Below are 15,577 nucleotides of genomic sequence, written 5' to 3'. Positions count from 1 at the left end.
AGACTTCTTCAATTTGTGAGAGTGCCAGGAAAATTTCAGAGATGTAGAACTCGTGAGGGTTCGACAATGTGCCCCATTTAGAAGGTGACTTTTCAAGTGAAAACCCCTTGTTTCAGAAAAGTGTTGCATTTACACGGCAGTCTATGTGTCTTTGGGTTTTCGCTTTTGTACGTAAAGCACTTTGTTATACATAATGTATGAAATGTGCTCTATAAATAAAGTTAGATTTGATTTGATTAGATGTGAGAGTTCTCGAGTCTTCTGAAAAAATCTGCTTAGTGTCAAAGTTCTTGAGTTTGTGAGAACGTGTGAGAGTTGTAGAGTGTGGATTAAAATTTCATCTGAATATTTAAATGAGCATTGCGAAATGGTTAATGTCATTTAGACTGCAATATGTGCCCAGCTTTTCAATATAACCCGCCCCCCCAAAAAAAATATTGGCGTAATTGAAGAATGAAACCTGGATGACACTTCAAGGACTAATGGTCTGGTTGTACCAGCCTGTAAAATGGAAAAATCCTTTAACTTTTGGCTTGTAAATGTGTGCCACTGACTCACATCACCACTGTTATGATCTTAATGGGAAGTTGAGAGCCGGAGTCCTGTATGCTCAGTCCAACTTTTTCAGACATCCTCTGTTCTGAGTTTGAAGTGCTCCACAAATGAGGAGGAGTTTGCAGATGGTAATTACATCCAAAATTGGACCAGAGTGTGAAGACGTTGAATTTATAAAACTCCTTATTGAGTCCAAATATGTTCATTTCAGAAAATCCATATGCCAGAGACGAGAGAGCAGCCGAGCTCAAATCAACAAGAAAGACGCCTGCAGGATAATTTCTCTCTTTTCTTTTTGCCTATAGGATAAAAACTTAGCGAAGATTGCTCCATATGTAGAACATTTCTGAACCGTCCAACAAATACTGCCGCTATAAGCAGGCAAATCCTCTTCAATTAAGTCAAATGAATCTCACTGACGTCTTTCTGAGACAGTCAGCTTTTCCTCGGCTTTCAGCCTTCTGAACGAACAAGGCTGGATCAGCAGCCATCAAGGCTCGGGGAGCTCTGCTCCCATCTCCACAACTTGTAGTGTTTATTTACTGACAAACGGCTTAAAACTGTGCAAACACTGTGCGGATACATTCACACAGCTGCCCTGCTGGCTTCGACAGTTTGACCATCACAAACACAACTTCTCGCACTCTTTCTGTTGTCTCTTTCTATTTTTTGTGCTTTAGCTCGTGTGAAAGGTCAGGGAAATGATGCTCCAGGCACAGAAACGACACAGTTTTATGTGGCTTTAAAGCCTCGTGCTCTGAATGTTTCTTTATAGGTTAATAAAACGTTAGACTCTCAATTAGCAAAATGACCCAGAAAAGACCATCAGACTTAACTTTAATTCCATTGAGGGGTCGACCCCATCCCACCCTTTTCCCTCTCAGGCTTGCAGGTATTTTTATTTTTCTCAATCAGAAACATTTTTTGGTAAGATACACTTGTCGTGTTTAATGATGCAGAACCATGTCACCAGCTCTTGTTTTGGTTTAAAAACACTTTAGTGGTTCGGTCCCAATGTGAAGGTTTTTTTTGCTGATGACACAATGTTTTCTCTCTGGCTCAATGCTTGAGTCTGCACTAAATTCAATACGTTAAACTTGCCTCGTTTCCAACGTTTGTCAGGATTGTTTCAAAGCTTTATTTAAGCCAGTGTGAGAAGGATCAATGGTTTTTGTTTTTTTTGTATGAAAGAAGATGTTACATAATATTTTCCATAACCTCAGGTGAAGTCGCTCCATTTCACACACATGTTAGGAGAAACAAGAGCTTCTCTGGAATCAGGTAGACAAGAAGTGGCGTATATTAGGATTGGTGGCAGCCCAGGAGAGGTGGAAAATAATGTTGTTGTTTTTTTTAAAAAAATCCAAAGTTTTTCTTGTTTGTTTGTTTTTCACAATGAAGTCTGCTTCACTTCTCCTTGATTCTCTTGTTCTTGCTTCCTTTTCAGTTTTGGGGCATTTCACCGGAGAGGAGCAGAGAAAGACGGTGACCCAGGGCCGGGCAGCCGTCGTCGCCCCGCCGTCTCTCGCCTCCTTTCCCCGACCGCTGGTCACCTGGTACAAAGACGGACAGAAAATCATCCCCAACAACCGAATGTAGGCGCCTGCTTTCCTCTCCCTCTCCCCTCTCACTCCATCCACGCAGCACGTTTAACAAAACGCAGAACGAGATAAAGATTTTAATTTTACTGCTCTTATCCCTCAGTGGTGTAATAATTAGTGTGCTGCAGCACAAAAGTTCCTTTTAATCCTTGCATGTCACTTGTTATGAATAATGAGCTATTTAGATAACTGACCCTTTTGATTACAATAGACTGAGAACATTATGAAGAGAAGATAAAAAGGGACTTTTCAGTGGAATCACATCTACAAGGTTATTAAGTAATTTGAGGTGCACGGGAGAAGCTCTTTTCTATTAATTGTACAGCAGAGATATGAGGGAGCCTGCATGTGTTGTCAGAGCTGTATATTTCACAGCCTTTTGTCTGATGCTGTTGTCTGGCTCCTTTAAAAAAACGCTTGTGATTTGCATATTATTCCTTAGTTGCTACAGATATCCTGTCAGTGTCATTATTTTGAAAAAAATGCTCCCACAGTGTATAAATAATGTAAGCATTCAAAGCCGGGGGGGTAGGTTTGTTGTGAAAGCTTCTCAGAATAATGCGCGGTGGATTCGGGCGGCATCTCCGATGTTTTTTTCATACGTACCTTTTTGAATCTACTCATCAGTGAAAGTGGGCGTTGAGATGGAGACCTTGAGTGATTTTATGAGGCTGCGCTCGCACTTTCAGATAACTAACTTCCCATTAAGAACACTAACTGCTCCCCAGTGTGTTATTGAATGAAATTGTCAGTAGCCTTGGCGTGCACGTAAACGGCCAGACAGCAACTTTTTCACTCTTTTAATGACAGTCACCACCTCAAAAGTGCTTCGGAAGAAAGCTTTGTTGAGTCGGGTTACATAAGCAGTTTTTGTATGTGCGTGATCCACATCAAGTTTGACTTTGCTTTTTTAATTTGAATGAACATGGATAATGTTCTCCTGTTAACTTAATGGGGCTTCATTGAGTGTGGCTTAATGACAGTGGACTGCAATTATTTTGCCGCTCAGGACGCCGCCTGCATCGAAAGTGTTTACTGTCACTACTACACTGTATCAGCCTCCTTAAACTGTTTCCCCTCGACGTCGGCGATCAGGAGGAAACGAGGACTCCTTGTTACTACCGCTGATTATTTCATGACAACAGCCTATTAACATATTTTAATAGCCATATATACTGAGGATGAATGTCGCTAAAGCAAGCCTCAACACCAGTAAGACAGTGTTGTTGTTGTTGTTGTCCTCACGCCTCCTTAATGTCGCCACCACTCGCGGACGCACTTAAAATGTTTGATTAATCATTATCCGAAGAGACTGTAAAGTTTGATTCTTCGATGCTTGAGACTGAAAAACAATTTTACACAGTTTTTAAATGGTCTGATGGCCACAAATGAGTCCAATTCCAACTTAATTTCGACTCGTGTCAGCTCAAAAAGTTCTGCTCTGTGTGATGTGACTATTACTTGAAGAGAAAAAAAAGTCAATTAAATGAAGCTGGGGTTTTTTTTTTTTTTTTTTTTCATTTTCCAAATGTCTCCTCTGGTATAAATCCACTTGATATGAATGGGATCTTTTTTTTTTTCCAGAGTCTAACTATGTTCATCTGCAAAATGTAAAAACCTTGATGGGATACGTTGTGCGTTGGGGTGTTCGAGTGGACTGGTTGGCAGATAATTGATTTTAGAAGGTTGATAAGAACACAATGAGGACGACGTCTTAATTATTTTTGATTTTCAGACTATAATCAGTTACTTCTCAAGCTGCTTGTCAAAGTTTCGTGTCAAAACAATTCACACCCATATCCGACCTGTTTTGCGACCGTGTGAAAGCTCAAATTCCGATTTTTTTTTTCTCACACCAGACCCAGGCCTCGTTCATATTTGGCACCAATTCAGATTTTTTACTTACATGCACCTGCTTCGTCACTGACGTGTGACTGACGTCACGGATAAGCGCCGGAGGAAGCGGCTCCGCCAAAATGTTAAAAGCTGTGCTCTCTTTTTTCCTCTTTCTCCTTCTTTCACTCGTCATGTTGTCTAGATTTTGTCGGCTCGTATTAAACAACCACATGAAAATAGATCCACACGCTGACCTGTGTTGCCAGATATGGCGGGTATCCCCCAGTTGTGAAGCCAAATTCTCTTCCCTTCTAACTTTGTTTATTTTGTGCCTTTGTGTGTTTATAGCGTGCTCTTTATTACACGTATAATAGTTTTATGGTTTTGACATGATTCCTACACAGGCTGGTTTTTATTGAGGTGTGTGGGTTTCATGTTGTTTGGGCTTGAAACAGTGAGTCACATCTGGCAACCCGGGTTGTTGACCTGCGTGTCATGTGCATAAATAGCGTGCTTGGCGTGACTTCACGACGTCTTCTACGCCGCCACGCCGATCACGTTCACACGGCAGGTCGCGTTTGAAATTATCACACAAAATAATCGGATCCCAGTTAAAAAATGGGAATTGAGCATGAAGACCTGCGGTGTGGGCGGAGCCTTTGTCATCCAGAGCGATTCACGGAAACAGCCCACTTCTCTTCCGATGTGGATTCTCTGAATTGCGGCGACTCTTCTGGGCCGCCGTACGTATGAGCACAAAGACCGACTGCCACACAGTATGAGCGTACTTGTCAGTACTTGAGATGAAAACAGTGGGCTGTACCAATATATAGAGTTTGAGTCCAAACTGTCAGGGTATAGTTTGCAAGTTCTCCCTGTGCTAGTGTGGATTTTCTCCAGATGATTGTTGACTAAATTATCTCTGGGTATTAATCTGTTTCAGGGATTGGGATTTGGTTAAATTCTTCACTGGGAATTGCAGAATATATCAGCATAAATCCTGTAGCACGTTTGTATTGTGCATCAGTTTCAGCACGTTTATTTTTTTCTGTTGAAAGAAAAAGGAATTAGTGAATTAAATATATTCTTGTTCACATTTATCTTGTATTCAAATTACAGAAAATACCGGGCAGTTTAATGGGTTGCTGATTTTGGGGCAAAACTTTAATTCCAGACAAAAGCAGCAACATAAGTAATGCTTACTGCCAAAATAATTAAAATGGAATCTGGCCGATTTCATTTCTCCTTGTCCGAGGTTGATGTAGTTTCACCATTGTTCTCATGCGAGGGTCCAGGACCCCCGTGGCGTGTCGCTGGAGATAACAGGATGGCCAAAGGCTTTGCTTTATTCGAGTTTGTAAGAACTTGACTTTGGGGGAGTCGCTCTGGGGTTCTTAGGATGAAAGTTTGAGAACCATTTTCCTTAGAACATGCTGCCAACGTACTCTAATAATTGGCACCATGGCCATGACCCCATTCAAAGGCAAACATCTTAGACTTTCAGTCAGTATCACATGAAACAGATCACAACAGAGCTAAGCACTCTCAAGAACATCCCAACCTATTACCGTCCCTGCAAAGCTGTAATTTCACATAATGTCCCACCCTTGGCAGTCCTGGTATCACATGTGCGTTATCTACAGTCAGAATCCATCCTTTCAGTTACTCTCACCATTCTGGCTGCATAATATCTTGCAATTCATGTTTAAACTCTGTGAAATGGCAGAACAAGAAGTTACTGTCTGGTTTTAGTGTGGAAATAACAGCAGTTCGTTACAGCGCAGCTCAGTAATGTTTGGCAGCAGTCGCTCCTGGAAGCTGCCCATCCAGAGCCGCACAGATGAGCTGTCACATACGAGCGTCAGCAGAGCAAAAATATTTGCAATTAGGAGTAAAAAGCACAAAATGAAGATAATGAAGACTGAGCTGAAGCCGGGGCGGCTGCACAGTAAGTGCTGATGTAACGGTTGCTGCAGGAGGTGACTGGAGCATCTAAAATACAATATGATTTGACAGTGAGCAATCGCCTGTCGCCGGCTGGCAGGTGCTCTCGGTTGACTGCCGGGCCTCCTGATCGCGACACAGACGAGGCCGCGGCCAGAGTTACACTTGCTCCGTTACTCATCGCTATTTATCTTGATTAAGCTCGGAAAAAACGAATAAACATCCGGCGAGAATTGCGACATCCCTGCATTTTATTATGAGGAAAAAGCCATCAAATTCAGGCGTCTCCTCCGCTGTTTATTGCACACACAGTTAGTTTGTACTCAATACCCGGCTGCCTCCACTAAAGTCATAAGAAATTAAGGCATTTTTTTTTATGAAATACAGTGTCAGTGACATTCTGGTAATAACTAGCAGAGGTACTATTTCACACAGCAAAAGCTTGACACTTAGTGGAGGAGCCGTTTTATTTGGACCATATACCAATTTTATACAGATAGAGGGGAGGTGTATCGCCTGCAATAATTTGAAATAAATAATTTCCATCTCAGTTAACTCCATCATGGGTCTACAACCATCTCTTTCTTTGCAGATTTACACTCACAAGCACTTCACATATTACATTTCTCCACACCTTGGACACACATGAGTCAATTGAAAGGAGATAAAATTCACTTTGCGAAGAGTCTGAAGGTGCAGGGGTGGGGTGTTTCTTTCTGTGTGGTGGTACTTGGCCTTCCTCCCACAATCCAAAGACATGCATATTAGGTTATTTCATATTTCTAAACCGTGCATGCGGATGGATGGTGTCCCTGCACTGTAACCGTCAAACTAGTTGTCAGCTAATTTATTGCCGGCGCAGCCTCGAAAAGACTCAACATTTCTTCAGTTGGTGTTTACAATTATCAGACCTTGAATTTGATAAACAATTTTAATTTAATATCCGATTCAATATCAGATTGACTTGTAAAAGAAACAGACTTTCACTGAAACGTGTGTTTAATATTCACTTTTTTCCATGCCTTCTGACGTTCGACCTTGTAAAATAGGAAACTTTCTGAATCCGAGTTTACTTTATGCACGACTTTGAAAAATGTCCTAATTATCATGTTGTAGAGGCATCGGAAAAGCTCTTATATTTAATACCATAAATTATAAACATTTATTGAACAAAATTTTTATTTTTATATTTATCGTCAATGTATATGAAGCTGGTGTAGACATGTATTTATAATACATGCTATAATCTGTATACACACTCACGCACCTATATGAGGGGATCCCAGCAAGAATCCAAATCGCAATGATTACGATGGTGTATCGGTGACCACATCGATAATTATCTGAGAAGTTTTGATGTTTGCGTCCTCCTCCATATCATATCGAAGCGTCCGCACCAGTAGCTACCCGTAACCATGGCAGCCAGATGAAACGGACAGCTGGCTCGGCCTCTCGGAAGAGTCTCTTAACGGAAGCGTGCGTTATTTTGTGATATAGAATTAGTCTCACCGATATTGTTAAAGAAGTTTAGAACAAGCAATTTCATGGTGTCTTCCCCAATGAGCTGCCATCATTAGCACGCACGCACGCACGCACGCACACACACACCTGATGTGACGACAAGAAGTGAACCTCCTCACCATTTTGGGGCATTATTATAATCTGGATAAAAACGTTTGTTTCCGCATTGTGAGATGAAACATTCTGATTTGCTTGCCGCCCACGAGCACACACCGTGATGAAGATTCGTGCATAACACTCCTTTTTGAACCTTCATAGAAAAGACTAATTTGCACCTTTCTTCACAGCTCCCCTCTTGTCTCTTACAAGACATGTCCTCCACACCTCCCTCCCTCCCTCCCACCACCCCTCCTCCTCTCTCACCTCTCCCCTCTGTCTCTAACTCCCACTTCTCTACCTCTATTTTCTTCTTTCTATTGCTTTGTTCTCAGTTGGCTGTCCTTCTCTCACTAGCTGCCTCTTTTTTTTTTTTTTAACGATCATTATCATGCAACAGGATGTAGTGTTATACAGAACCCATAAACTCCTGTTGCTGGATAAACTGCTTAACTGCTGTGGTACACACACACACACACACACACACACACACACACACACACACACACACACACACACACACACACACACACACACACACACACACACACACACACACACACACACACACACACACACACACACACACACACACGCACACACTCTCACCAGGCCGATCTCGGTTGCATCTACCTGGCTCGAGTGTCTGTGCGAGTGCTCATGCGTGTCAGAGGGAGTGCAGGGAATGTTTGCACAGCTCAGTTTGTGTGTGTGTGTGTGTGTGTGTGTGTGTGTGTGTGTGTGTGTGTGTGTGTGTGTGTGTGTGTGTGGGTACGTGTGTTTGCCAGTGTTTGTGTGCGAGGTTACGCTGGCTGATCCTGCGGTCCGGTGAGACGAGGCCAGATGGTGCCTGGCGGTTGGCTGTCTTCGTGGTGACCGAGCTGATGATGTCGTTTATGAAGTTTATTGATCCGATATGCATCACTCCCAGAGTCGCCGGCCTCATCTCGCTGTCTGTCTCTCAGCCTCTCCCACTGCTCTCAATTTATGTCCACGAGCCTGCAGCCTAACCTCACTCTGAATACCCACTGCACACACACACACACACACACACACACACACACACACACACACACACACACACACACACACACACACACACACACACACACACACACACACACACACACACACACACACACACACACACACACACACTGTTAAGTGTGCTCTCCCCTCATCCTGTCTGTCTATGAACATTCCCAAACTCCCCAGCTCTCCAAATACTGGCCAGCGCAGAACTTACAAGCTGTCACTTCCCACACACTCTGCTCTAATCTAATGGAGCTCTAACTCCCTGTCCTCTCCATCTCCATGCTGCTCTGCCATCCCCCCCCCCCCCCCCCCCCCCCCAACCTGCTCACAAACTGTTTTTCTTCGCCTCACCCTTCCCTACTTTCACATGGGCTCTGAACTTCACACACACTGAAGCCTGTTTTCCTTCTCTGCTCTCCGGCGGCAGCATTCACAACAGCGGGCTGCCACCTCGAGCGCTGATGTATTTATTTTAGCTGTGACCTGCAGCCCAGGTCGAGAAGAGCGAGCTGCTGCTGGTAATTAGCTCTGCGGCTGGTGGCAGATGGACGTGGAAGTGATTCTGATAGCCAGCGGCTTCAAGGAGACGGCCCAGATCACGGGAATCAGACTTCCCCCCTTTTTTTTTTACCCTTCTCCGTCAAGGGACAAGCACAGCCTGGATTGATCAAATAAACGCAGTGATCTATGCAGAAGCATGGCAAGACAGACAGTGAATTTTTCAGTTTCTTGTTGCTGGGGAGTTTAATGGTGCAGAGAGCCCTGACGCCACAAGGCATCAGTGTCAGGACCGAGGCCTTCTGGGAAATATTTCTCCTCAGACCTGGCCTGAGCTGCCATATGCTGAGGAGGTGTGTGTCCCAGCGTTCATTCATTTTAATTTGTCAAACACCACTTTAACAGAGGGAACCATTCATTATTTTGCTGCGTTCCAACACACACACACACACACACACACACACACACACACACACACACACACACACACACACACACACACACACACACACACACACACACACACACACACACACACACACACACACACACACACACACACACACACACACACACAGCAGCGGCCTGAACAGAAGGAACTTTCTCGGTGTCTGAACTTTGCAAGCAGATGTTGTGTGTGCTACTGTTTGTGAGCGTGCGCACACATCCAAGTGTGTGTGCGCGCACGTGTGCGTGTGTGTTTGTGTGTCAGGCAGCGAGATCAAGAGAGAAACCATCGTTTGGAGGGAGACTCAAAGGATGTGAGGGCCCGGATCTCGCCTCACGTTGAAAATACTGCCGGGCATTTGAAAGGTCTTCTCTCCACGACGGCAGCGCAGCAGTTCATAATGACTCAGTTTCTCACGGCAGCCGAAGGGGAGGATCAAAGTGGCTGAGGAAGAGGGAGAGCTAGAGGTAGAAAAATACATGGAGGAGAAAACAAAAAAAAACCTACAGGAAATGAATGGAGAGTAAAAGAGTTTAAGCTTGTCCCAATCCATTGTGTCTGGAACTTAATCTCTGAAGCCACCAGAAGCTTAGATACTGCTTGTGACTGTCCTCAATGATATGATTTAGTTACTTTTGGGATTACAAAAACATCCCAGGCACAAAGGATTTTAAGACATATGGCTGCGATCGAAAGGAACTATGTGCCACTTGTATATTGTTTTAAGTCTTTGCTGTGGCTTTCATTCAGTTTCATTATATAAACCAACTTACATTGCGAGCATAGTTCTTGATCCAGGAGTGTTTGATATTGAAGTTTTGGATAACGATTGTTTTTAGATGACATTATTGCTGACGTGTCTGCAATTTTCTTTGTCAAATCAAGATACGTGCAAACGAAAGGCTTAAATAAAATAAAGACTTTACTGACAAACTCAGGCGTGGAAGTAATGAGAACAAAAAAAACAACTGTAGTGGGATTATAAACAGGAAAATTACAGGAAACTGGCCGGGGCAGAATTCTCTCCACCCCAAAGACAAGAAGCCACAAGAAGGGAATCGAAGGGCCAAAACAGGGAGGATGCAGCTCAGAAACCGAGCAGGGAACAGGAGGACAGAAGGGATACTGTCAAAGTTCTCACTTTTTGTTGTTTTTCTTACTTTTCTTATTTCCCGCCTGTGTGTTTTGCTGTATTTGGAGTCACTTCATTCGTAGCATCCCTGCAAGCTTTTTGTCATTTGTGCCGGCTCTATTAACATACAGTATTTTTAACCTGCGATAACTAGACCAATGAGCGTCTGACAAGAGGCTCGTGGTCCGAAGCCGGAGGCATCGGAGCATGAGGCTCCAATGCAGCCCGCCAAACCACCAAGCAAATATGTAAAACTTCAGAGAAAACATTGAGTTTTTAACAATTTTTATAAGAGTGGGGGACAAAACGCGACGCCAGGCTGAAACATTGGCCATGATGTCAGGGTGAGTTTGTAAAACCATGCATAATGCATCAGCTTAAGGAGAAGTTTTTTGTTTGGGACATTTCACTGTATCTTGCAAAAGAAGGTTTCAATAAAATGGACTTTCTGTAGAGATGGCAGTAACTTTTGGTAGTCACGGTTTGGTTTTGTGAAAATCTCGACATTTTTAGACACCAATTTAACACTTTATATAGTACAAATGCAGCCAATTTGTATGTTTTTTAAATGGAGCTGTGTCGAAATGCAGGAAACCAACAATGCTTTGTAGGAGTGAGCGAATGAATGACCCCACTTCCTGTTGGTATTTCAAATTGAAAGCCATTCAGCATTTCCTGCCAAACACCATTTTCTGACTCATCATTTTTTTGTTTGTCTTATTCTTGTCAAAGTTACACTAGTCCAGCAGAAATAATTTATTTTTATCTGTGTGCTGCTCAAATTACAAGTTTGTCATTCTTGTTTATTTCTGTATGAATTTATTTGGGTTGACCAGACTGAACATGTTTTAATGAGTTGTTATGATGGTGGGAAGGACGAAATCTGATCATAATACTTGTGTGCATGCAGGGGCAGTACGTGTACAAAGTGCCTACTGGAATTTAAAGCGTTCGCAGCATGTCAGCTGGAGAAAAAAATGAATTTAAATTAGAGCCAAAATCAGATCAGACTTATCCAAGCATATTTATCAAACGTATTTCACACAAGACCAGTAAAAAGTGCGATGGAAATTGCTGCTCAAGTGGTGTGTCAGTTGTGGTCTTGGAGTATCTAAATGATGCAATATTTCCTCCATCAGCTACCCAAGCACCCGCTCTCTGTTGCAATGCAATCTCGTTGATGAACCGGCCAAACTCGCCAGTCTGTCTCGCGTGGCAGGAAATATCCATGTATGTCTTCATTTGCCGTGTAATATCTGCCTGCTCCTGATGCCTGTGTGTATTACCGCCGTGAATTAGCAAGGCAACCTCCCAGAAATGATTAAATCCACAGAAATAGTTTGTTCTTGTTTCCCTTCTACGAAGCCACGCCACTGTTTCTCTTTCATGGATTATAATAACGCCGGTGTTTTAATTGACAGCTCAAATAGGGCTTGTCCTAAGTAATTGCGGCTGTTACAGTTTGTTGACTTTTGAAGTGACACATGAAGAAATATCTCCTGCACATGAGCTGAAAAAAAAAAACTACCTGTGTGAGACATTTAAATGACATTGGCTTCCAGATAAACTGCTGTGATATGAAGGGAAAAAAGTGGAATTTCACACCAGATTCTCACATTGATTAATTTTTGTGAAGAAAATAAAAGAGAGGGTATAAAGAAACAGGGACCCTTTTTTGACGCCTGTCTGAACTTGATATTTTCCCATTTACCCCCCTAACCCCCCCCCCCCCCTCTCTCTCTCTCTCCATACAGCTCCATAATTGAATTGCTCCTTTGGTCCCCTAATGTGGCGGCAAATAACAGAATGAAAACTCTCTACTGTAAACTCGCCCATTTCCACTTCTGTATCTCACCCCGCTCTTTAGTTCACTGGATGTGTGTTTTACTTAGTCTGGTCTCATTCTCACTCTCTCTCTCTCTCTCTCTCTCTCTCTCTCTGTGTCCTTCCTTCCTTCCCATCAGGTGGTATTAGTGCTTCTTGATCCCAGTTCAAAGGGAAAAGTGGTAACCCTGGTATCTTTCCTCCATTGACCTTCAGTTCAACTTTGATTGTTAGAAGGAGATTGCGCAGAAAGAAAAATACGCTATAATGAAGTTGGATTGCCACTATAAAACTACCAAGTCCCAGGAGAATATAGACGGAGTCATGACACTCTGGAGGAGGCCGCCATTGTTAGTATTGTCCATCAACCCGTGTGTGTGTGTGTGTGTGTGTGTGTGTGTGTGTGTGTGTGTGTGTGTGTGTGTGTGTGTGTGTGTGTGTGTGTGTGTGTGTGTGTGTGTGTGTGTGTGTGTGTGTGTGTGTGTGTGTGTGTGTGTGTGTGTGTGTGTGTGTGTGCATGCGCATGCGCAGAAGAGTACAGTCGCAGCGTTTCAGAAAAGTTGCTCCGTATAATATTCCTCCGTCTACAAGGAGAGGGAGTTTGAGCATTTTCAAAAAGTGGCGTTTTGCCCCCTTTATAAGGAGATGGAGTCAGAGCTTTTTTAAAAAAGTTATGTTTTCTGTGGCTCTGAACACCATTGTTGTGTTAATGGGCTCCCAAAACACACCAGAAGTTTTCCATTTTCACTTGAAAATGTTGCCGTGTAAACAGGGTCCAAATTGCCTGTAGCTGCTTCTATATCCTTTGATGGACTTGTTTCCCGCATTTTACCGTGGCAATACTCTACTTGCAACCTCATTCTGAATAAAGAGGTTATTTTTCCTGCTTGTCTGTTTACTGCGGTTTCCTCCCACAGTCCAAAAAACTGCATTCAAATTTAACTGGGGATTGTAAGTTTCGACTAAGTGTGAATCCTGAGTTGGTTTAGGTAGTATCAACAGTGGATGAATGATTTTTGATAACGGGGAGATTTGCTGCCTGAAAGTTTACCCCGTATGTAAAGACATTATGGCAGCATGGAGATGAATCTCTTAATCTTAATCTTAAAATACAGTGGGTATTTTAAGATCCTGTCGCCAAAGACTCACAGAACTGAGAAGGCCCAAGTCAGTGCTGGTGGCAGGGAGTGTATAGGAAGTGAGTGGATTGACCAACGCAAGGTCAGTTATCATTGAATTCCTGGGTGTGTCTGGAGGGATGAGTAATTGATGGAGGTATCCACGCTGTGCCAGGTGCATGGACGGAAGGCGCAAGGTTTTGGGAGAGTTGTGGGTGTCCTCTGTTCTGCAGTCGGCGTGAGCAGAGGGAAACACAAGAACACATAATCCATAACCATGAAGGCTGCTCCTGCCTCCACAGTCTGCTCCACCTGCACGTTTCCATTTGTTTATATTATTTTTTTATTGCCTCTTTCCATTATTCGCCCCACACAGACGGCACGCTGTGGCCTGAGTCCTGGTCTTCACACTTCAGTCAGCTCTGAGCGTGGCTTTAATGGTGGGTCAGGTCGGGTCTTCCTGTAATGGCTTGGTTCAGGTCCAGGAATGTTGCTGGCAAGACTACGAGCACCAGTTTGGTTTCTGGGAAATTATTTTTTAAATGACTCACTTTGGAATAACTCATGTTCACGTGTTGACTTTTGTTGCCTCCTTTTTTTTCTGCTTTCAACAATGATGGAAAGATTATAACCTTGATATTCTGTAACTATTTCTCCGATGCAAAACACCAAAGATAATCAAAATCACAATGTATTATTTAAGTTCTTATATATATTCTATAATTGTATCTAATTTAAATTAACCTTATGGCAGTATATCATTTTTTTTCAACAACATACATAATTCTACATTAGAAGGTTTTATCTTCTAACTTTGTAATGTCAACGTAACTTGATAAAGTTGATCACATGTTACCACATTTAATGTACTTTCATCATAGTTTTTTTTTTAATCACAATTAACCTTTTTAGTTATTTTATGTGATACTTTGAAGCAATAACTTAGTTACAACATGATACATTTTAATGGTAAATCATTATAAAATCTTCCACATTATAGCCGGATATATATTAATTTTTTTAACCTTCTTAAGATGACGAAGGATCAAGTACTGTTTTAGTTTCATCAGGAAATTATAACCCAGTTTGAGCGTTTCATGTATAAATTGGATGTTTTCGCTCTCTAATCCTTTGCCCCGTTAACAAAACATTCTCACTACTTCAAACTGAAAATGTTTTTCGTTATATTTGTGTTTACACGACAACGGCAGTCCGAGCCACTGAAAACACAACTTTTTGAAAACGGCTTCCAAGGCGGAACTTTTTGAAAAGACAACGACACTTGGTCACCGTGTCGACTGGGGAAAATTTAACTTTTCGGAAATGCTCCTACTGCAAAACCTTTCAAAAACCAAAACACAAAAACGATAAATCTTTGCCTGAAACCTTAACGTTCTGAGGTGATTTTAACAAGAAAATGTGGTGAAGACGAGGGTGATAGATGTGGTTTATATTGTGATACTGCATTATCATGTTTCAAGTTTTATATGGATGAAATATCTCTTGTGAAATGTTTCGCAATGTATTTGTTTAAGTGTAAACATTTTACAAAACTTCATATACAACCTAGTATCAAGCTGTAGCACAATAAACAAACCAGTAGACTTTTACGTAAACATCCACTTATACCCAGTCTGGGTGAGAATCTTTTATTTCTTTTTGCTTCTTTCCTGACACTGTCACCCGGTCAGACAAGCTGATAAAACATTTTCTACAATAAACATCCTGACCAATCCCACCTTCATGTCCACAGCTATATTGAATGAGGCTGTTGTGCCTCACTGGTACAGCCCCGAGCGGCGACTCAGTCATCAAGCTGAACACCAGAGCTGCCATTTATTTTTTTTTAGCTCCAAGTCACCAGATCATGTCGACAGTACCAATGGCAGGAGTCACATTTTTCAAATTCTTCATGCCTTTGATGGAAACACAATAAGAGCCATGGTTAATGTGATTGAACATGTTGCTT

At 42.4% G+C, this 15,577-nt stretch overlaps 1 protein-coding gene across 1 annotated transcript in view; it reads left to right on the top strand.

Moving 5' to 3' along the window:
• The window catches only part of LOC308110328 (protein sidekick-1-like), a gene marked incomplete at its 5' end in the record, with an annotated part of 289,129 nt that overhangs the window by 115,428 nt on the left and 158,124 nt on the right, over nt 1-15,577 (top strand). The window contains one exon of the mRNA XM_080464568.1: nt 2,003-2,150. Coding sequence (XP_080320694.1) covers nt 2,003-2,150 — 148 coding nt within the window. The remainder of the gene's footprint in view (nt 1-2,002; nt 2,151-15,577) is intronic.

This window comes from Lipophrys pholis (genome assembly GCF_963383615.2).
Source record: "Lipophrys pholis genome assembly, chromosome: 5".
Taxonomy (NCBI): Eukaryota; Metazoa; Chordata; class Actinopteri; order Blenniiformes; family Blenniidae; genus Lipophrys; species Lipophrys pholis.
Note: the sequence above shows the minus strand (reverse complement) of the source record. Positions and strands in the feature narration are given on the sequence as shown.